The sequence below is a fragment of the Delphinapterus leucas genome, chromosome 8 (genome assembly GCF_059928025.1).
Source record: "Delphinapterus leucas isolate spDelLeu-1000000601 "Yukka" chromosome 8, BTC_Dleu_Yukka2, whole genome shotgun sequence".
NCBI classification, from domain to species: Eukaryota; Metazoa; Chordata; class Mammalia; order Artiodactyla; family Monodontidae; genus Delphinapterus; species Delphinapterus leucas.
This window is the reverse complement of record NC_143136.1, coordinates 74771719-74795003: the sequence shown is the minus strand read 5'-3', so window position 1 is coordinate 74795003 and position 23285 is coordinate 74771719. Positions and strand designations below refer to the sequence as shown.

Genomic DNA, 23285 nt, shown 5'->3' with positions numbered 1-23285 from the left:
TTCAAGGTTCACCTGCCTGCTTAGAGAGCTGTCAGCCTCAGCATTAGGTTAAACGTGAAGGAAGAAATGTCTCTGCACCATGGTTTGCTGGGGCTTGCATTTGATTATCTGTCCTTTTGGAGCTTTATCTCTATGGATTTATTTTTCTATTTATGATGGGGTCTAACCCGTCAGAGGAAGATGCTGGACTGTATACAAAGTATGGGAATTGCAAATCTTGGGGCTTCTCCATGTTTTATAGCTTTTTGACCCACTGGATCATTTCTAGCCAGCTGTAAGGGAGGGTGGGAAGTGTGATCCAGCAGTGTTCTCTGGAAGAAGAGAAAAAGTTTTAAGCATCCAGCCATTAAATCTGTGTCCTGACTTTAATTTCTAATCAGTTTGACAAATAAGCTGCATTTTTTGGATAACAGTTTTATTGTTAGAGTTTATACCAAAGACTTGTATTTTCTTCTCTTGTTTAGAACCCTGTGCCTAGATTCCTGGAAGAATTGTTTTTCTCTTAAAAACACAACTAAATATGTTGGGGCTGTGTCTGATATCTAAAGCTCGATGAAGATTCTGAACACATTGTATTTTCCATAAGGCGAGTTGAAACTAACTCTATATGGTTAACCGTTTCTCAGAGGCTTGTTTCATGAAAGTACTGAAATTATGCAGACAGAGCTGGAAATGTTCTTTGAAGTGCATCCTATCATTTTCCTTATAATTTTGGTTTTTATTTAACACTTCGCTCCCAAAGTGGGGCCATGGCAATATCTTTGAGTTATAACTCACATCAGGCCTTCGAGGAGTTTGTGATGCTATTTTATTGCTGGCATACAAAATCCGCGAGGTTAACTGTACTGCGATAGGTCACACAGTGAGTCAACGACTGAGCTATGATTAGCGTTGACAGCTGGTGAGCTTGTAGGCTGTTGCTAACTGAGCAACATTGACATTCATTTTGATTTGACTTTGCATTTCACTTTCAACTATTTATCCATTTTAAGGCCTCCTTAAGAAACTTTTTAGGGATATTGTGGGACTGAGGAAACTTTCTAGAAATGCTTTGGGAAAAGTCTACTAGCTTCCCTCTCCAGCTTAATAGTTACATTGTGTTAATGCTAGGTAGGCCCCCTTTTGGTAGAGCTTGCAAATTAAGAAAATAGATGCATTAAGATGTTAGACAATGTTAGGCAAAATAATTTTACATGCTTTATTTCAAAATTTGTGATTTTTCAACAAAGAAGTTCTGAGATCCAATTATATGCTTGTGGGTATAAACTAGAAAAATTATAAATGTGTATATATTTGATGAAATAATTCACCAAGAAATGGAAAACGTGCATCACAAATTATACCCCAAACTATTTTGAACTTAAAATTAAAATGCAGCCAAGGGCCATCTGGATTGAGAAACTTGGAAATGGTCCTTTGGCTCATTGGGTCAGCATTTTATTCACCTGAGAGGGATGTGGGGGGGAAAGTGAGTCCCATTTCAGTTCTGTATCCATTTCCAAATGTATGTGTTAGGGAGGTTTTTAAGGAAAAGTGCTATTTCGTGGAACCCTCGGTGTCACTGCCTGGGGTGTCTGGCCATGGGCAAAGCAGGTTCTCTCAGACTTCTGATTCCACTGGCTGCCATCAGCTGTTCCCTGCAACGCTGGTGCCTGCAAGGCGGGTGGACCTAGAGCCCTAGGTAACCCACACATACAGGGAAAGATAACCTAGCAGAGCTGAGGACATGGGATTTGGAGTCAAACTAGGGATCAGATTCTGATTCTCTCAGTTACTTGCCCAAAGAATAACAAAACTCCGTTTCCTCACTGGTCAAAGGATGACTCCCTCCTTTTTTTTTAAATTATTATTTATTTTTGCTGTGTTGGGTCTTCGTTTCTGTGCGCGGGCTTTCTCTAGTTGTGGCAAGTGGGGGCCACTCTTCATCGCAGTGTGTGGGCCTCTCACTATCGCTGCCTCTCTTGTTGCGGAGCGCAGGCTCCAGACGCGCAGGCTCAGTAGTTGTGGCCCACGGGCCTAGTTGCTCCGCGGCATGTGGGATCCTCCCAGAACAGGGCTCGAACCTGTGTCCCCTGCATTAGCAGGCAGATTCTCAACCACTGTGCCACCAGGGAAGCCCCACTTCGGTGTCATGGTAAGACCCAAGGGACCTGACTTGTTATTGTGTGGGCTAGCAGCAGCTCTTCTTCCCTCTCTGCACTCCCTGCTCTCAGGCTCCCTCTCTAGATCCTTTGATTCTCAGCACACTATTGGAATAGAAGAGCAATATCAAGTTCAGACACCTCCAAACACATATTCTATGTCTTTAAAATACTTATTTGAAAACTGGTAAAACGTATCCCTCAAACCTCAGATCACGTAGTTATGTGATTTTATTTGAAGTAGGTTCAGACAAAGCCAAAGGGTTTTCCCTGTTTTTCAGCTATAAAAAAGTTGTATAATTTAATGATTTGGCTATGTTGTGATTGGTATTAAAAGAGCTTCCTTGCGATTTCTTAAAGGAATCACAACCACTTAAAGGCGCGATAGCACCTTCAAGGTGAGCTAGAGCTCGTTTCTCAGCCAGCCTAGAAAGATGGACTTGTTTTATTTTCTCTTGTCTGGTCCCCAGTGGAGATGACGGTCCACCTATTAGCCAGTCTTCCTACTGAGTAATCATGAATCCCTCACCCAGTACGTTTATATTGAGAAATGTTGCTTACTGTCCTGTAAGTATAAGAAGAAACACCATTGTTTAGAATCAAAGTGATTCAGGAGGTGAAAGGTCATTAAAACATCTTAGGATTCATTCTAAGGAGATGCTTATTGCATTTCCTTTCCAGGAATATGGAAATATGGTATTTTTCAGTGACAACAAAACATGAAGCCATTCCCCTTAAATCTAATGATTCCATTATCAATATATATGATTCAGCCACATAATGAGAGAGAGAAAGAGAGAGAGAGAGAGTGATAGTTGCAGTAAGAAGTGATTTGCATGAAACCCTACGTTATTCTCCAATTATTACTCTACATGATTACAGGACAACCTGGTTGTTAATTGCATGCGGTCTTTAAGTATGCATTTCTTTCAGAAATAGACACTAATTATTAGATCTTGTTTTCGGTCTCACCTGAAGTTGCAAATGTCTAGGATATATATTTTTTTAAATTTGCAAGTCTAATGGTGTACAGACATAGTAAAACTGATCTCATTCTGAATCCCATTTTGTTCTCTGGGATGTAAACTCTCAAAGATTATGAACTCGCTTTCAGTTCTGTATAGGTGTTCTATGTGCCAGTCTCTTGACAAAAGCCATATGTTTGCTCTCAGAATGCTGGAGGAATTTTATGTTTTTAAAATGTAGAGGAACCTTTGCTTACAAGTTAAAAAAACCCCACCTACTTCCCCACAGCTCACGATAATTAAATATAATCAGAAATAACAACATCAAAGTAATATTAAATATTAGGTATTCTCCTAATTCTACCAAGAAAAGAATTTTTTGTTTTGGATCTGTGCTTGCACTTATGCTAGGCACAAGGCAGTTTGCTTTGTGTCTTGGGCTCTCCTTTCTTCTGACGTCAGTGGCTGAATTAGGTAATAGATCCTGAATCTGATAGTGCTGGACTTGTCCTGTCTTTAGTCCAGGCTTAGCAAACTTATATGCCTGCAGGGGCCAGGCTGGGATGATAAAAGTGTGAAGCCAGTGAGTGGGAATCCTGGGCTAACAAGGGTGCACAGCCCTGCCTAAGGGCAGCAGCTACTGTTCAGTTTCAGCAGATATCAGATAGAAATCCTAATTTTTATGTGAAATATAGCAATTTATGGTACTTATTTATATTATTTTTAAGTTGAAGTATAGTTAACTCACAATGTTATATTAGTTCCAGGTGTACAACATAGTGATTTGATATTTTTATAGAATATGCACCAAAGTTAGTATAGTATTAATGACTACATTCCCTGTGGTGTACATTACATCCCTGTGACTTATTTATCTTATAACTGGTAGTTTGTACCTCTTAATTCCCTTTACCTATTTCTCCCATCCTCCCACCCTCTCCCTGCTGGTGACCTGGGTATTTACCTGAAGAAAATAAAAACATTAATTCAATAAGATACATGCACCCCAGTGTTCATTGCTGCGTTATTTACAATAGGCAAATATGGAAGCAACCCGTGTCCACTGACAGAGGAATAGATAAAGAAGATGTGGTGTATATATGCAGTGAATATTAGCCATAAAACAAGAGTGAAATCTTCCCATTTGTGACAACATGGATAGACCTGGAGGGTATTATGCTAATTGAAATCCGTCAGATAAAGACAAATACTCTATATTTTTAGTTATATGTGAAATCTGAAAAACGTGAACAAATGTTACAAAACAGAAATAGACTCACAGATATGGAGAACAATTTTTAAATATTGGATGTGTAACTCACGTTTTTAAGAAAGTAGTATGCTGACCAATTCACTACAATGACTTCTGGTTTTAGCACATGCTGTGCCAACTTCCTTTCCTGGCATTTTCACCCAGCTAATGCCTATTAGTCTTTCTTGACCTGATTTAGCTGTGGTTTCCAGGGAAACCTTCTTAGGTCTGGCTCATGCCTCCCATGGCTCTTATAGCTTCTTCTCTATCTTTAATCCACCTGTTAAGCAATATTATAATTTCCTCTTTATCTTTTTGTTTTGTCCTCCAGTCTGTAGAATCCTTGAGGGCCTCCACTGGATGAGGAAGTGCAGTGGTGTGTGAGGTGTCTTCTTAGGTGACTTAGGGCATATTGCCTTTCCAAGCCTTCTCCCAGAATCTCTGGATCAGTCCAGATTCCTGTTTAATCAACTGCCTTGATTAATTTGTCTGCGAAGTTTGATTAGCAGGCCTGGGAAGATTTGGAGCACAAAGGTCCCCTTTCTTAAAGCGTGCTGTTACTTACCACTACTGTTTTATTCCTACTGCTTTTCTTTTATTTCTCCTCAGTCGACATATTCTAGGGAAGGTAGAGTGCAGATGTGTTTCTGTGACTCAAAGCCATATGAAGCCCAAATGAGTCTTTCTCTTGTCATAATTATAAGGAGGGCCTTAGGCTGTGTTTACTGCCTCTAAAATAAACTTGTGCTTAGCTTCTCAGTTGCAACACTTTCCAGCTTTTATGAAAAAAATAAACAAAAATAAAGTGTTGTTTTAAATGTAGTGTCAGAAATTAAATAAATTACCCTCAATAGTGCCGTATATTTAAAAATATATATTTTGGGAAGGATTGCTCAGCAAAACCCCCACGACAGAACCATACCACAAAAACCCCCCAAACTTCCTGCATTTGATAACTGGTGATATCTCATCCTATTATAACGATTTAGTCTATTTCTTAATTTTTCTCAAATTATACATAGAATCAGTATGTTGTAGTGATGTAAAACTTAGTCTGTGTCACCAGGCTGCATAAGTTCAATTCCTAGCTCTACCATATACCAGCTGTATAATCACAGGCCAAGTGCTTAACTTCTGTGTCTCAGTTACTCCTTCTGTAAAATGGAAATCATAGTAGTACCTAACTCATAGAGTCATTGTGAGGATCAAGTGAGTGAAAAAAGTAAAACCCTAATAATAATGCCTGGCACGTAATTGCTGTGTATATGGTTACTTATTATTATTTTTAAAATAATTCTACAGTATTTCTATTGATTGATTGATTGATTGTCTGTGTTGGGTCTTCGTTTCTGTGCGTGGGCTTTCTCTAGTTGCGGCAAGTGGGGGCCACTCTTCATCGCGGTGCTCGGGCCTCTCACTGTCGTGGCCTCTCTTGTTGCGGAGCACAAGCTCCAGTCGCGCAGGCTCAGCAGTTGTGGCTCACGGGCCTAGTTGCTCCGCAGCATGTGGGATCTTCCCAGACCAGGGCTCGAACCCATGTCCCCTGCACCGGCAGGCAGACTCTCAACCACTGCGCCACCAGGGAAGCCCCTTATTATTTTTTAAGTCAAGTTTATTGAGGTATGATTTGGGGTGTAATTTACATGCAGTAAAATTCACCCTTTATAACGTACAGTTCTGTGAGTTTTGACAAGAGCATATGGTCATATAACCACCACCACAGTCAAGATATAGAACATTTCTATCATCCTCAAAAGCTCTCATGTTCTCTGTGGTCATTCCTCCCCACCACATCTCCAGACACTGACCATCACTGATCTGTTTTCTGACCATATACTTTTGCTTTTGCAGAACATCATGTAAATGGAATCATGCCCTATGTAGACTTCTGAGTCTTTCTTCTCTCACTTAGCACAGGGATTGGCAAACTTTTCTCTAAAGGGCCCGGCAGTACATGTTTTAGGCTTGCAGACCATACCTTCTCTGTTGCAACTACTCCTCTCTGCTACTGCAGTCGTGTACTAGGCATGAATGATTGGGTGTGGCTGTGTTGCAATAAAACTTTATTAAAATAGGTAGCAGCCAGTTTTGGGTGGAAAGCCATAATTTTTCAACCTGTGACTTAGCATGATGCTTTTGAGATCCATTCATGTTGTTGTGACTATCAGTAATTTGTTCTTTTTCTTGCCAATTATTATTCCAGTGCGTGGACGCACGAGAGTTTGTTTAGTCATTCACCAGTTGAAGGATGTTCGAGTTTTTAATAATTTTTGGCAATTATAAATAAAGCCACTGTAAATATTTGCCTACAGGTTTTTGTGTGAACACAGGTTTTGATTTCTCTTGAGTAAATCACCTGGGGGGCGGCACTGTATGGTAAGTGTGTGTTCACCTTTATTAGAAACTCTCAAATTGTTTTCCAAAATGGCTGGATTATTTTGCATTTCCATCAGCAATATAAGAGAGTTCCAATTGTGTTGTATCACCACCAGCACTTGGTATTGTCCATTTCTTTGTTAGATTTAAGCTACTCTGAAAAACTATGACGCATCTTAGAAACTAAAGATGCTTACCTTTATGTTGTATTAGGTCAAAAGCTCTTGAAGGGTTTTACACGTGGAAATGACATTATTTGGGTTTTTACATGATTACCCCAGCTTCAGTATGGAGAATGACTTGGAAGAACGAATGGTAACTGTGTGAAGACCTGTAGGAGGATATTATTTTAATATAGAGGAAAGGGAAGATACCTGGACTTGAAAGGCAGTGAAGATGATATGACTAGATGTGAGAATTTTTTTAGGTGGTGGAATTTATAGAACTCAATGACTGACCAGATAGGAGACTTAAGAGAGTGACACAAGCAACTAGATATATAATGGTACCTTCACTGAAATGAGGAAAATTTATAGGGAAAAAGGTTTGGGGAGATAAAGTTATCAGTAGAATTTTGAGATAATGTGAGACATCGAAATGAAGTAGGAAGTTTGATATCCAGGTTCTGGAATAGGGGAGCATAATTGAGGGTCAGGGTGGTATGAAAGATATCTGATAATATGGGGGAAGATGATGTTCCCTAGAGAGAGTTTTTAGTCATCTGAGAAGAGTGAATAGGACAGACTCAAGAGGAACCTCAGTGATTAATGTTGGACAGCAGACAAACATCCAAAGGAAACTAGAGAGTGAGTTCAAGAGGCTGGAGGGAGAGAGAGAGAGACAGAGACAGAGACAGAGAGAGAGAGAGGTCGTCATTTCAGACTGACATCTTCCAGATGCTGAGGTGAGTGAATGTGCTGAGATGACAACTGAAATGAAGGATGAAAAAGGCTCACTGGGTTTGGCAGCATAGTGGACATTGGTCAGTGTTGGTGGTCTGGTCATGGTGGTGGTGCTGGTGTATGTGAAAATCCATATTAAACTTGAGTTGGGGAGTGAATAGGAGGTGAGGCAGTAGAGAAGCAAGGGTATACAGTTACTTCAAGAATTTTCAGGCTGATTGTTAGAAACATATGTAAGAGACATTTTTTACTGTTTGTTAGGATGAGACAGGTTAGAGCGTACCGATGAGAAGTATGAGGCAGGGGATGAGGGCAGGAGAAACAGCATAGTCAGTGGAGAGATGCACAAAAGGCATGAGAAATGCCCATCAGATCTGGTGTACTTGCTGAAGAAGAGGTTCTGCTGAGTTTAATCTCCATGGTTGCAACCTGTGAGCAGAGTAGAATGGGGTCTGTTAGTATTGCCAAGTTCTAATGAACTCTACCATAGTACCGTCCTTACATTTATTTTCAACTATTTCTAGAGAACTTACCAAGCAGCAAATGTCAGCACAATTCTTTTGATGTGTGAAAATGCTCTGGCGTTTAGTCACTTGTCAGTCTCATGTTCAAGTCTTATCCATCTGTCATGGCCCAGTTGAAAGCCTCAGATGAAAGACTCTCCCTCTCTAATCTGAATGGTCATAGCTTGGTGCTTTTTTTTTTTTTCCTCTATTTTGGCATTTGTTCTTGTATGTGTTTACCGTGTGTGTGTGTGTGTGTGTTTGTGTGTGTGTGTGTGTGTGTGTGTGTGGTTTTTTTCATTCTTCTCCTTAGATGATGGAAAACAAAGACCATGACTGAAAGGCGTCTTATATTCTCCACAGCACCTAGCCAGTTACATTTATTTAGCTTGTTACCTTAAATGCATGTAAATATGAACATGGGGAAATGGTTATTAGCAGACAATTAGGAGGAGTTATATAAGGAAGAGCAAGATTTTTGTGGTTTGGAATCTGAATTAATAGCCTGAAAAATTATGGTACCAGATTATAACGTTTTGTATTTATGATACTTAGTAAAATATGTTTTGAAAGTTTCCTGTTCCCTGCTATTAAGGAATCAAATTATTTAACAATAATACAACTCCTCTTTGGTGTAATTAATAGTTTACTACCTACTTTCATATCATTATTCCCTTACTGAGAGTAACCCAAAGTTAAAGAGATAGAGACATCACAGGGGTTTCATCCCACGTTGCAAGTGAAGAAACCAAAGCCAGAGAGATAATCGGTCAAAAATCCCTTTACTAGTAAACACAAGTGCTAAGATATAAGCCAGGACCCTCTGATTCTAATCCAGGTTTCTTTCAATGTGCTCTATGGCTTTTAAGTTTTTTTTTAAATAGAAATCCAATTATAAGGAGCACTTTGGTCTATTTTATTTAAATGAATAAAAAATCACTTATCAGAACAATCTCTTGGTCAGAGCTAAGACCACCTTTTCTGGAAGAAGCTTGGCCTTGTGGTTCAGAGCTTCATACATGGCCCTTCAGCAGAATGGGAAGAACGCTGCCCCTGTGGATTGTGCTGATGCTGTGATTTAAAGAAAAGAAAATAGAAGCCACATATCTGTGGAATACTAACTGTTAGAGCAACAGTGACCAGCACTATTCAGTATAGTGAACGAACCTGGTATTCGCATTTTGGAGAAAAAACAGATACATATCTGTTTTTCTAAGCTTTTGACTCTGACTTACTACTTTTGTTAATATAAAGACTAGCATCATTTTTGATTTAGGATGATAACTTATATTCTAATGAAAGAACTAGAAATAAGGAAGGTCATTATCATTTAGGGGACTATAGCTGGCTTTAATTATATTATTGTTAAAGCTTTCACAAATTGAAATAGCATGTATTAAATATATAAAATCTATAATTTTCTGTTAAAACGTTGAATGGGGAAGCCTCTGACTAAAATCTTTATATAATATTATTCCCATTGGCCAGAGCTGATTTTAAACTGGATAATAATGTCTGTTGTGAACAGATTCTTTTTAATTGTACTGACTTTAACTTATAGATCCCCAAATTCAAGAATATATTTTTGTCAGGGGAATTAAAGAATGAAGAACATATACTTGTAAGAAATTGCGGAAAGGCATAAAGTGCTTTTTCCTCCTCCTTTCCACACTTTTAAATGTTATCTGAATGAATGGCTGCTACCGGGTAAAACATTTCCTTATGTTCTCCTATAAATTGTCTTAGACAAGGTATTCGGGAATTGCTGTACAGTGTGGGAATTAATTGAACTTGGTTGTATATGAAACCAAAACGATCAGTTGAGATATTGAATCTGAAACCAGGTGTTCCACGGTTAAATTGTTATGATTCATGGAAAAAAAAAAACAAACCCACAGAATTTTAAGGACTTTTTTTTTCTCCAAGGCAGTTGGTTCTATCACTCACTCCATGTGGACTGTAGACTCCGGTCTAGCTCTGGTTATCCTTATCTCCATTACAAATCTTTTTTTAGTACATTGTAAAATGTATTAAATTGGCATTCCAGACAAACATTTGAAAATGGTCTTTTACCTCAGGTGAACCTGGCCTTTGTTGAAGCAGCAGACTACGTCTCAGAACCTGTTAACAGGGAGCCTCCTTCCAGAGAAGCTCAGATACTGACTTTGAAAAACACGTCTGAATTCGATGTACTTGTCATTGGAGGAGGAGCAACAGGAAGTGGCTGTGCCCTAGATGCAGTCACCAGAGGTGAGTCCTGGTGTGGGTGGATGTAACACAGGTAAAGGTTTCATCTGTCCTTCTGATATAAACACACAGTGTGCGCTCCGTGCTGGGAAGTCACGTTTCTGTTGCATTGCTTAATTTTCCATTCTTTGTGAAGCACCTTCCCGTTGTTAAAATGTAGGTACTTGCACAATTTTGAAATGAAGTATAGTTTGTCTTTTACACTGAAATGAATTTATTTAAAAAGAAAACTTTATATTCCTGTGAATTCATTGATTTGATGTTCTGGTTAGTTTTTTTTATACACAGTAAAGTACATTTATGTGAAATAAAATTATTTGTGTATCACCTAAAATCACATTTATGTCAGTGATTTATCTTTAATAAAAAGATTTATTAAAATGAATTAATCTATTAAAATAATTCTTTTTGTTTCTCTATTAAAATAATCTCTTCCAATGAAATACAGACTACAGTTTGGGAAACTCTAGTTCAGGTGACTGAATAATGGAAAAGACTTGCTAACCTGTAGTTCTGTCTCACTCTATTAGTCAGCTTCAGGAAAGATATTATGAGAAGTTCTTTCAAAATGGCAACAGGATATATAAAGAAAGAAATTTTAGTATGGAACACCAAGGCTCTTACATATGATATGTTTAATGATTTGCTTCTTTTGCCTGTGGCTATTAGTGTAGAGTTTGGAATCAAAGAAATCTGAGTACATATCATGGCTGAGCTGCTTTATCAAGATGTATGTATGTGCATACACACACACACGCACATACACTTAAGCAAGTTACTTAATTTCTCTAAGGTCCCTCATCTTTCAAATAAGGAAAGAAATATCTTCCGTTAATGATTGTTATGAGGATTAAATGCATAATCATGAAGGGGATTTAAAACAGTGCTTGTCACACAAAGTAGAAACTCAGTAAATTGTAGATAGTATTATAGCTGCCATTAATAACATGAAGGCAAAAGACTTTTAGAACCAATTGTCCCGGAGAAATAATCCTTTGTGATTATTTTTAGATATATCAAATTGGACTGGGTACTGCTGCAAGGAATTTTGACTCCAAATTATTTTAGTTACTATATAAGGTTCAGTATTCATTGCAGTTTCATATTCAGTGGTAATAGTTTATTACATGGAATAATTTTTCTCAGATTAAGTTACTACCACACCCACCCTAGACTTAGTTACTTTGCATATCTGGTAGATTTTAGTTTTACAGAAATGAAATAAATTTCGTGAGATTAGGCACACATAAGCCAAAAAGTACACTAGATTTACTGTGATTGCACAGGACCCCCACTTGAGTTTTGATGCATGTAGACATCACAGCCTAGGTCCTTTCTGTCAATTCCAAATAATGGTAAATTCACAATAATAAGTCCTGGAACATACTCAGTTTCCTGGCACACCCTAATATTTATATAATTTTGTCTCCATCCATAGTTTATCATTTAAGCTGCATTATCCTGGGACATACTAAGTCAGATGGAAAGAAGAGTTGAAGTTACCTCAAGGTGTTTGAATTCAACACTCTTCCCTGGAGTCCTGGGAAAGAGAGTGTCAAGAGAAGACACAGGCAGTGTAATGGGAGGTCTCGTTTGGGACTGCCCCAGCTGTCCTGGGACTACCCCAGGGCTTAGAAGTTACCAGATGACAATTTTCTATGTCCAAGAGGATCGTTTCTCCAGTAGGGTTCAGAAAAATATTTCTTGCTATCTCCACTTATGTTCATGCTATGTACTGAAGTATACAGCAGTTCTTTTTCTTTCATTTCAACAAATATTGGCTGAGTGCCTGCTTTATGCATGGCAATATTCAAAGTACTACATGAGAATACAAAGATGTTTGATCCAGGCTCCACCCTTAGGTTGCTCCAAGTTCTGTAGTTCTGTAGTAGACTGAGTTACCCTATAGAGAATATGTGCCTTTCAGGAGGCTTGGGGGCATTGTTATATCTGCATAGAATGGTCTGGAGAAAGCAAGCTGCTATTTAGCACGGGTAGAATTTTAGTAGGCAAACATTGCTTGCTGGAAGTGTGCCAATCTGAGGGAGCATGTGAGAGGAACAGTGTGTGTGGGAAACAGCCCGTGTTTCAGTTGGGATCACCCAGGCTGTGCTGGGGAGGATATGAGAGGAGTGCAAAGGCAGGGCTGGGCCTGGGATACCGGGGAAAGGCCTTTGGACTTTACTGAACAGGCCCTCTGAGACAGTGAAGAGCATTTGTGATGAGGAAAGGATAGGCAATAAGGAAGAAGCAGGGGCTAAACTTTTAAGAGATCTAGAGACAAATAAAACAGAAAGGACGTAACTTGCTGGTGTAGTAGGATATGAATAAGGGAGGCAATATGTGCAAGAATTGTTTCTTCTTTCTTTTCTTTTTAAGATAGGAGCCATCTGAATATTTCTGTAGGCTCAGAGGAGAGCCTTAACATGCAAATAATAGAAGGCTGCATGTGGAACAAGCTCTCGGGAAAATACGCGGCATGGGATATCAAAGATGTATCTTAGCTTTGGCAGGGCAAGAAGAGACATTTCTCAGGGACGAATACAAAGTGTAAAGATTCTAAGGCATAAAAGAGGGAGTCTGTGTGACTCTGAAGAGCTATTCTTAAACACTCAAAAAGAAGTGAGATGTGCTACTTATGGATAGGAGTAGGGACTTGGATGTAGAAAAGATTTAGAGAATGTGATAGGAATAGGGGTTGCTTTGCTCTGGTTAGAAAAGGATATCTGTGTGTGTGTGTGTGTGTGTGTGTGTGTGTGTGTGTGTGTGTCCCCATGTGTGTCTAATATTGCTCAGAGTTGGGGCAGAGAAAATACACGATAGGGTAGAATCCCAAATTGAGAACCGACTAGGTATCAATGACAGAAGGAGAAAATGAGAAAAGATTCCATGAAGGCAAGAAATTGTTTAAATGGAAACTTAGGACTGGTAGGGGGAGGTAAGGGGAGTTGGAAAGCCAGCTTTCCCTCAAAGAGTTAGGACCGTGATTGCAGTAGCAAAAAGGCAACTACTGATTAAGTGCCTTTTATTCCTTTTCTCCTTTTGAAAAGTCTCACCTATATTTGCTTTTGTGCACTTTTTAGATATCTTTTTAAAAACATAGATAAGATCATACTGTAGTCATTACTTTGCAGTGTGTTACTTTCAAATAACAGTGTAGTTAATCAATCTTTACATGTATATGGTATTCATTGTTTTTCATGGCTGAAAAATTCATCCCAAAGACGTTCTTGTTAATGACTCTTTAGGTGGTTTCCAGTTTTTTGTTTTGTTTCGTTCTGCTGTTTAAAATAATACTACTTGTGAGTCAACTGCTGAACCAGCTCTGGGAATATAAAGACTAATAAGATGTGGCCTTGCCCTCGAGGAGCTTATAGTTTATTAATATTTGCTGAACAAACATTTTTCCTTTGGGCAGTAAAGAATGTTACCTAGTACATTAGCAGACGATTGTGGGTGATGACCGTGATGATGATTTTGAAAAGATAAGAGTTTTCAGAGCCAGAATGTTGACAAGATTTTTAATACTTATAGTTAGTAACAGCTAAGAAAATGAAGTACTTTCAGTATCTCCTGGGATTTCAGTTGCTGTCTTTTAAAATAATTGACTGACTGTCTTATTTGATGTATACGGAGTTACGATTTATAAAAAGGATGGATAAACCATAGTTTGTATTTCCTTTATTATGCTGGTAGCCCTCTGAGGGTAGCATTTATAATTAAAATGTATAGAGATGCTGAAGTTAATCTATATTTATCCTTTTACTACAATTTCTGATCATATCAGTAGCCCTCTGAAGTGTGAAATAATCATGGGCATTTGGTTAATGAATTGTGCATTGTTGCTGTTCATTCATGGAATTTGCTCTTTTATTATATTTGATGCTTCACTTAACAACAAATTTTGCTTTCTCTGCATTTGATATGTTTTTACCAAATTATTCCTGACTGTATCCATTAATCTTTAGTCACATTTGACAAAAATAAATTACTGTGATCTTTTAAAGTTACCAGTAATAATTAGATTTTTCAGGACATCAAAGTTTTGGGGGAACTGCTAGATGTTAAAAGGCTCGTATAAAAATGTTTTCACAAGGTTTTTGATGAAATATTGTGCCCAAATGCAATTTTGGTAATGGATAAACAAAGACCATAGAAGGAAGAGAAAAAGTCATGAAGTTTTCATAATGAACATTTATTTGCATTCTTACCATCTGCATTTTCTTGGGAATCAGTTTTTCATTTGTTTCATTTGGGAATATTATTATATAAACATAATATGCACAGCTCTCCTCACGTTCTCCTGTAGGTCTCTAGGATCAATAGGAATTGCTTCTCTGGTTAAAACCTCTGTGGCCAGTCCCCAGCCTTGAAGCACGATGATATAGGAGGCACTTTGCCCCCAAAAGAGAGCTGGAATGAAGAGACTCTGATAAATATAGTCACTCCCTCAGGGGGCTTCAAGATGTTTTTTTCAGTTCTTTTTTGTTATTTTATGTGATTTACCTGTATGTATCAGGGGTCAATCAGTACAATTTTGGTTTAAAATCTTATTTATAAACTTAAACTTTATGGCTTCAAAATTCCAGAGAAGACTGCTTCTTGCTAGAAGAAAACATTAATTGTAGTTCTCTTGTTTAAAAATGTATATGTACTTCTAGTTTATGAATGGTGCCTGGCTAGTAATTCCTGAATTCTCACCACAGTTCCTTCGAGTCTAAGACAGTATAGCATAACGAGTAAGGACACAGGCTATGAAATGAGAACCAAGTGGGATCAGTCAGCTTCATCACTCACTAGGTCCATGACCTTCAGTAAGTGTTCTAACCTTACAGAGAGCCTCAAGGTTCTCAGACATAACGGAGGATAACAACAACACTTCTGCATAAATAAAGGTTTGTGAAAAGGAGCAGGTGTGTGCATTTTTAATTGCATTAAAAACTGCAGAAAAGGGAGAGCCATGGAAGATAGTGCATTTTGGGAATTACAGATCTCCACCCCCTTCTACCATGGCCCCTCTTCCACCATGAGGGTAGAGAAAATCCTATTTCAGGACAGTAGAATTGCAGCAGATGAAAGTTTGCTACTTACTGGACACTGCTAATTAGACTAGGTTGCAAATTGCTACTAAAATTAATCTGGAAATTTGATGTAATTTAGTGATTATGTTATAGTGACTGTCTTTGGCAGGAGTAGGGTGGGGAGGGTTAGAGAAACTGTGCCAAAGTTATCTGGAAGAATCAGCCTTTGAGATTTACTAGATTAATTTTGAAAAAGAATAATGATAAAGCAGATAGAGCTCTATCAATATCGAAGTGTATTCTAAAGCTACTTTAATTAAAATAGTTTGCTAAAGGAACGGAGAGATTAGCGGAGCAAAAGTAAGAGGCTAGAAATAGATCTGAATACATAAAATTTAGGATATGGTAAAAGCATTTCATATTTGTCATTATTGGTTATTTAATAAGCGATGTTGAAGTATCCACTTTCCCAAATTTATATTTGTATATATTATGTATATTTATATTCTATTTATCATGCTCCCTGTGGATCAAGGATTTAACAATAAAACACCACAAACCTATTAGAAGAAAGTATATGGAAATTTAAAAACATGGAGTAAGACAGGTGTTTTTAAGCATGAGATCAATAAAGTCATTTTCCTTTTGGCAAATCCTGTTAAATTTGATTTCATAAAAATTGAAATTTATTTATGGCAGAAATATAATAAACACCTGTGAAGTTGGAAAAATAACATATCAGACAGGATTTGTTTCATATTGTTTTCAACTTTTCTATATCCTTTTGTTTTAATATGTCTATGGTGAAACACAAGTAGCTGGATCCTTTTTTTTTTAACGCTTGATAGATGGAATCTGTCTTTCAACAGGTGAATTTGGTCCATCTCCATTTATTTGGATGCCATGTGCTTTTATTTTGTATTTTTTACCTTACATCTTTTTTTACTTTGCTCCATTTCCTTCTTCCTTTCCTCCATATTAAATCAGCTTTGCATCACTCTCTGTTGCCATACATTAAACTCTAGGGATACAGTTGCTGCCACCTTCAAGTCCCATCAGAGACTTTTCTCAAAACCAAATCGAGGCTCCTGCCCTGTGTTGATCTTGGCCAGCCAGCTGGTGGTTCCCTGGCCCAGGTACTGCTCTCCAGGCTGGGTCCATCTTCCTGCCTCCTGGGCATGTCCCAGCAGATAGTCCACAGCCCCAGACAGTGGTCAGCAGAAGCTTTTCCACCCTTCTTCAATCCCTGGATTCCAGCACTGGTCTGTCTTCTTCACCTCTCCCTATCTCTTGCCCTTCAGGAACTGAAATCTTGGTTACCTTTGTCTGTTTCTAGACCCAGATTCCACCAAGACAGAGGCTTTGGGCCTAACTACTCTGCTCTGAGTTTCTGCTACATTTCTGGTCCATGAGGTGTTTATTTTTGAATCAACCATGCCTTAAAATATATATATGTATGTGTGTACATAGGTATGTATGTACATATATATATACATGTAAAAAACAAATATATATATATATATATATATACACACATATATATAATTTTCTCTGTGTTTGGAGAGGAAGAGTTTAAAGCTGAACTCACAGTGGCATATTGATCAAAATTTTACCTATAAGCAATATTTATAATAGCAAAAAGAGTGTGGTATGGTTTAATAAATTGGGTCCATTCAGTTATTCAGAGAGGTTTATAAGTATTTACAGGGATAATGGCTAAAATGTATTGTAAATTGAAAAACAAGTTGTGAAGAATGAGTTTGTTAATTGTATTTGTTTTTGAAGCAAAAAAGTACACAGGTGTATCAGCATAAAAAGTTTCTGGTAGAATATATGGGACATTTTTAATAGTTAAACTTGGTTATGTCTGGAGTATATTATTCTCTCTTTTCATCATTTTACATTGTTTGGATATTCCTTCTCTCTGAATACTGGCTGTTTTTATTATAAAATAATAAAAAGTAAAATAGTAAAAAAGTAAATAGTAAAATAGTAAAAAGAGAAAGCAACAACAGCAACTTCCTTATTCCCCTGAAACTCTATTATTATAATTAGTGTTATGGCTTAATACATTTTTGTGCCTCCATAATCATGTGTGAACTTAAGGGACTCAAAGTATGTTAATGATATGTTCTAACTTAGCATAGTATCTCCATTAATGGTTTATATGTTTCTAATAGAAAAATAGAAATAGGTATAATAACCAATCCAATATTATATAGTTCTGTAAAATGTTAACATTCACTGTTAGAAAATACTAGGCTTAAAGCATAGAATCCTGATCATGAGGATTAACAAGCCAGGGTTGCTTTGCAGCTTTACAGGTGTGTTATTTTTTAGAGAAATTGGTACTAATGTACAGAGTGTCTAAACTTTTTGATTTGTGTGTTATTACCTGGGTGCCTCTGGTAGTTATTTCATAGCTACTACTCTGCCCTTTCTATTTAAAAATAGTTAAATAATGCCATATCTGAAAATTTATTATAATGAAATAAAGATGCAGAGAGTTTAAATAAAAATACAATCTTGCAGTACTGTGATAGCGAAGGTAGGAAATAACCCAAATGTTCAAAAACAGGGAATTGAATAAATAAATCATTGTAAATATTTAATGTATTACTATGCACACATTAAAAGTGAAATTATAGAAAAATATGTATTGACATTGGAGAGATGTTTACGATAAATAATGTTAAATGAAAAAAATGGAATGTATCATATGATCCTATTTTGGTAAAAATGTGCGTATGTGATTACATACATGCACAGAAAATGTGAACATTTAAACACCCAAATGTCAACTGTGGTTATGTTTGAGTAGTGTGGTTACAGGAGGGTTTTATTTTGTTCTCTTTACTTCTCTGCATTTATTATATTGAGTGTGTTTGCATGCATAAGGTAATCAGTAAAAGGTATTAAACTATGCTTCTGTTGTATTTCATGTTGTAAAAGTTAAATGTCGTACCATTCCTCCCCTTAGATGGTAATTATCCCTCTGTATTCATCCAACTGTCTTGATCCATGAATTGGTTTAGTTGGAAGTGCCTGGCAGCTAGACATTCCCACTCAGGACAGAAAAGGCAAGTCTGTGAAGAGCTGTATTTCGTTCACATCCCTGACCCCACCCAAAAGGTACAACTTTAACTTCAGAGATGGGCTGAATATGACTGAAAGAAAGGTAGATTTCAAGTTGACTTTCTTCTTCTGCTATAACTAATCTTGTTCTTCCACCAAAGAATTTCAGAGTAATCTCACTCCAAATATTAATACTTTACCACTGCAGTGAAATTCATGAGAGTAACTACTAAAAGCAATCAATTATAAAAACAAAAAATCGAATAATCATACCACTCCCAAATGTTCTGGTTCATCTCAGCAGTGATAGAACATATTGCTTTCCATAAAAAGTAACTTCTGAAAAGAAAAGAAACAAGCAAAAGCTATTCCTTATAAAATCTTGAACAAGTTTAGTGAATTATCATACATGTACAGAGGCCAGCCCTTCACTGGTGGGCATGTGGGGAGGTCATTCTTTCCACTCTGAGGAAAGATCTTCCCCAGTGCCTCACATCCAGCTAGGCACAGTTGCTGGAAGCCTGGATGCATTATTTTCGGTCTCCTTCAAATTTAATTATTTTACCTAAGATGCAAAATGTTAGCACTGAATGTCACTTAAAAATACTGTTCAAAGACAAATATCATATGATATTGCCTATATGTGGAATCTAAAAAAAATGGTAAAAATGAACTTATTTACAAAACAGAAAGAGAGTCACAGATGTAGAAAACAATCTTATGGTTACCAGGCGGGAAAGGGATGGGGGAGGGGTAAATTGGGACACTGAGATTGACATATACACACTACTATATATAAAATAGATAACTAATAAGGACCTACTACTATATAGCACAGAGAACTCTACTCAATACTCTGTAAGGGAGTGCAGAGTACTCTATGGAAAAGAATCTAAAAAAGAGTGGATATATGTACATCTATAACTGATTTACTTTGCTGTACACCTGAAACTAACACAACATTGTAAATCAGCTATACTCCAATAAAAATTAAAAAAAAATACTGTTCATTCTCTTTGAGAAGATAAAACAGTGCTCTGTCTTCACTTCCTTGCTTTATACTGAAACAAAACAAAACAAACTAAACTCTTATTTTCAGACTGGAGGTGGAAAAAAAGTTTGGATTTTTGAGAGGTGAAACATGAAGGAACATCTTAGGTAACGGAATCATGCAAGATCATTATAAGACTTTAAACAATTTCATTGTCTTTGCTGTAGTCGGTTAATCAGTTAAGGCAAAAGCGGTTGTAACTTCTAATAATGTCTTGATTTTGCATTACTTTCCTCCTTCCTCATTCCATTATTCTCAGCCAACAAAAACGAGAAATCCAGAACGTTTAGCATAAAAGCAGTTGAAATTTTTAAAATGTTTTCTTTTTAAGGTTTCAAAAACTTTTGGTAATACTTTTAGGTTACATGGTACTTTAATATATCAATTTAGCTATAAATTTAGAGACTAAATTTTTATTTTTTATTTTGCTCTGGAAGGAGCAGTATCATTTCCCTTCAGAAATTCTGGTGGGTAGCTTGACGATATGACACTGGAAATAATGGGACAAGAAGAAACAGCCTGGTTTGACAGAGAAGCCCATTTTAACTTTTGTTGGTATTCACTAAGGTTTTTCACATAAGTACATGTGAATAACTTTTTTAAATGTCCAATTCTTGCAAAAGCAGTTTTGAGGCTTTAAAGTGTTAGCTCTCACTTAAATATCCTGAAATATCCTCCTGAGATGGCTTGCTAATTCCTAGAGTAGTTCCCTGCCTCACACTGTGTCAGTTTGGGAAAGAAAAAAAAACCCATCCTGATAACACACACCCATAAAATTCTCTCTTCATATCACTCTCCAATTACCGTCTTCTGCCTTCTGAGGCTAGACTCTCTATTGCCCCCCTCATGCTGTGTGGTTCCCCTAGAAGGTCTCCCCACACTCCAGCCCCTGAGTGACAAGCAGACCCTAAATAAGCTGGGCCATTTCAGTCATTTGCCTTCTCTTGCTTAAGCTGATCTTTGCCAGTGATAATTCCCTTGCTCCTGCCCTCTACCCATCTGAACACATCCTCCTCTGTTGACTCAGCCTTTCTCCAAGACCCCATCCCAGATACAATTAAAATAACTACCTTGGCTGTAGTTATTGTTCACACAGGGAATTGTGTCACAGTCTCTCACAAGCTGCAGTGCTTCCTAGCAACTCACGTGGAGGTTGGCAGGATTCAGATCCTCACAAGTTACTGGACTGAGGCCTCAGTTCCTTGTGACCTGTTGACCAGGGGCTCTGTTGGTTCCTTGACTCAGAGCAAGACAGGTTGCTTTATCCAGGAGGGAGTCACAGTCTCTTGTAACCTAACCATGGACGTGGCCTGCCACCATCGTGGCTGTATTCTGTTGGTTAGAAGCAAGGCACTAGCTAAGCCCACACTCCAGGGTAGGGGATTACATACTAGGAGGTGGGGCTAACTGGGGACTAAGGCATCTTCTCCCACAGCCTGTGGGTACCTTTGGGCAGGTAGGAGCCATAGGCTGGATGGGAAAGCTGCTTATCCCCTCTCAGTTTTATGTCCCTGCCTCGAATGGTGTGGGCATCTTAATGCCATGACTGATTCCAAGACTGGAAGAGAGGTGTGTTCTAAATAATTCAGCTCTTAAATGCCATTTGAAAGTCAACTTCCTCATCTGATCTTCAACTGAAGAAAAATGGTATATTTTAGTACTGGAAGAAGAACTCTCTGTGTCGGACTTACTAAGAAAAGGTGATAGAGCTCACCAAGACAGTGCATTGTAAGAGAGATTGCAAATGTAATCTCGACTAAGCAATTTGGGGTTTATATCCTGAATTTAATTTTTGACCCACTTTAGGATAAAGAGTCCTCTGCATTTTCAAATGCAGCACCTATGAAACTTTGCTTCATTTTGTTCACTTGCCTCTCTTTGGGTTGGGAGCTACATGACAGCTTGGTCTATGTCTATTTCATTTCTAACACCAGCACTTTACCTGGCACTTAGGCTCTCAAAAAATATGCACTAATATGATATATTTTTCTATGTGTTTAATACATCCTGTACTAAATTTACTAAGCATTGCTAGAGTTTTCATAGTTGAGAATTTTACACATCTTTTTCTGGCATAAATGCTTAAAAAGAGTGACCTGGGTCTATGATATCTGTAATTTCAGTGTTATTTTGCTAGTTCATTAGAGCATTAGCAGTTTTTGCCCTTGAATCAAAGTTCTCTACTTTTCTCTCCACAGTTTCCAAATATTTTGTCCTTTTGAGTCAAGGGAATTGCCCTGATTTTATGATGACATTTGGGTACGATATTTAAACTGTTAGAAGTTATAAAAACGACCCTTTGGTATTAAATGTAATAAATGGCTCTGAATTGAATACATGCACAAGTTCTCTTATATGAGCTTTGTGAGCCCAAACTGCTCCAGTTACATATTCTCATTGTAATTGGATTCTATGACATTCTCTCATCCCCCAAGAGTATGGCAGGCCATGAAAATTTCTTCTGGCTTGGTGCTGATGTATACTTCGGGTCTTTTGAAATTTTGGATTTCATATCTAACTAGTGTATGGAACTTGTAGTAATGTTGGTACTCCCAGTCCTGAAGAGGCAGGGGTGCCTCTGCAAGAAAACAAAACAAAACAAAACTGATTTCATTCCCAAGAGATTTATTGCAACCCTCAAAGAAAGCCAGGTTGGGAGGGATGATTTTTAGAACTGACTTGTCTTTGTTCAGCCTCACCTTTACCAAGAATATTGTCTTTTCTTTACTCATGGATACTCTGTACTGGGTTCATTTGTCCTGGCTTGTGTTTTTCTTTGTAGTTCTACAATACTGTGCTTGCATGTCTTCAGTTAGACTGTAAACTCCTCAGCATCAGAGGTTATTCTCTTCTTTCTTCTTCTGTTTCGATATCTTTGATCTCTTTTCCCATTTTATACCCACTTTCACACCACTCCAGAAATAGGAACCGGCACACAGAGGGCTAGTCTAGATTCACAGTCGATGCATCAAAGTTGACTGGAGTTGAGAGGCTGGCACATGTCTGGACTCTCGTAATGAGGGATGAATGTGAGTTCCAGAAGGCATCGGTAACAATACTGAGTTAACTCTACATGGTTAAAGATGGGTGCCAGACTCCCCTTCGACCCTCGAAACACACCAGTGTATGTTACTGCCCTGAAATTGCACTGTAATATTTTCTAGCTGTGATTCATTCACAGTTTAATATGCTTCTAGTTCTGGTTTGACTTTTCCCCCAGGAAGAGACTAAAATCTCTTCATTATAATATAGACAGCGTACTGCACTTGGAATACAAATTTATCCATGTTCAGAGTAATTTTTCTTGTGACTGTCTCTACCCTGGAGAAGTGCCTTTAATGAATTACATACAAATTGTGTAATTTAAGAAGTTAATTTGGTTTTCTGGTTACACAGGACTAAAAACAGCCCTTGTAGAAAGAGATGATTTCTCATCAGGGACCAGCAGCAGAAGCACTAAATTGATCCATGGTGGTGTGAGATATCTTCAGAAGGCTATCATGAAGTTGGATATTGAGCAGGTAATTGTGTATGCTAGTTGTTAAACAAAAATTGCGACTGTGCTTTTTTCTACCCAATTAAATCAGTTTTTTTTTTTTTTATGGCTTTTAACATTCCTTCCTATTGGAAATACCTATTTAGTGTATTTTGCTGGAGTGTCTTTCAGGAGAGGTGTGCCATTTTTTTTCCTGTAGCATTATGTTTATGGGTAATCAGGGGCATTTTCTACACAGGCATGTCAAAGTAGCAGA

General features: G+C 37.7%; 1 protein-coding gene across 6 annotated transcripts in view; it reads left to right on the top strand.

Moving 5' to 3' along the window:
* GPD2 (glycerol-3-phosphate dehydrogenase 2) overlaps positions 1 to 23285 on the top strand; it is a 134073-nt gene that overhangs the window by 43329 nt on the left and 67459 nt on the right. For 3 of the 6 annotated variants that reach the window (XM_022569760.3, XM_089916808.1, XM_022569761.3), the window contains 2 exons: positions 10218 to 10389; positions 22930 to 23054. In XM_022569760.3, the coding sequence (XP_022425468.1) occupies positions 10218 to 10389; positions 22930 to 23054 (297 nt within the window). Of the gene's footprint in view, positions 1 to 10217; positions 10390 to 11824; positions 23055 to 23285 lie in introns of those variants that run through there. The other 3 variants (XM_089916810.1, XM_089916809.1, XM_089916811.1) reach the window with 3 other exon arrangements.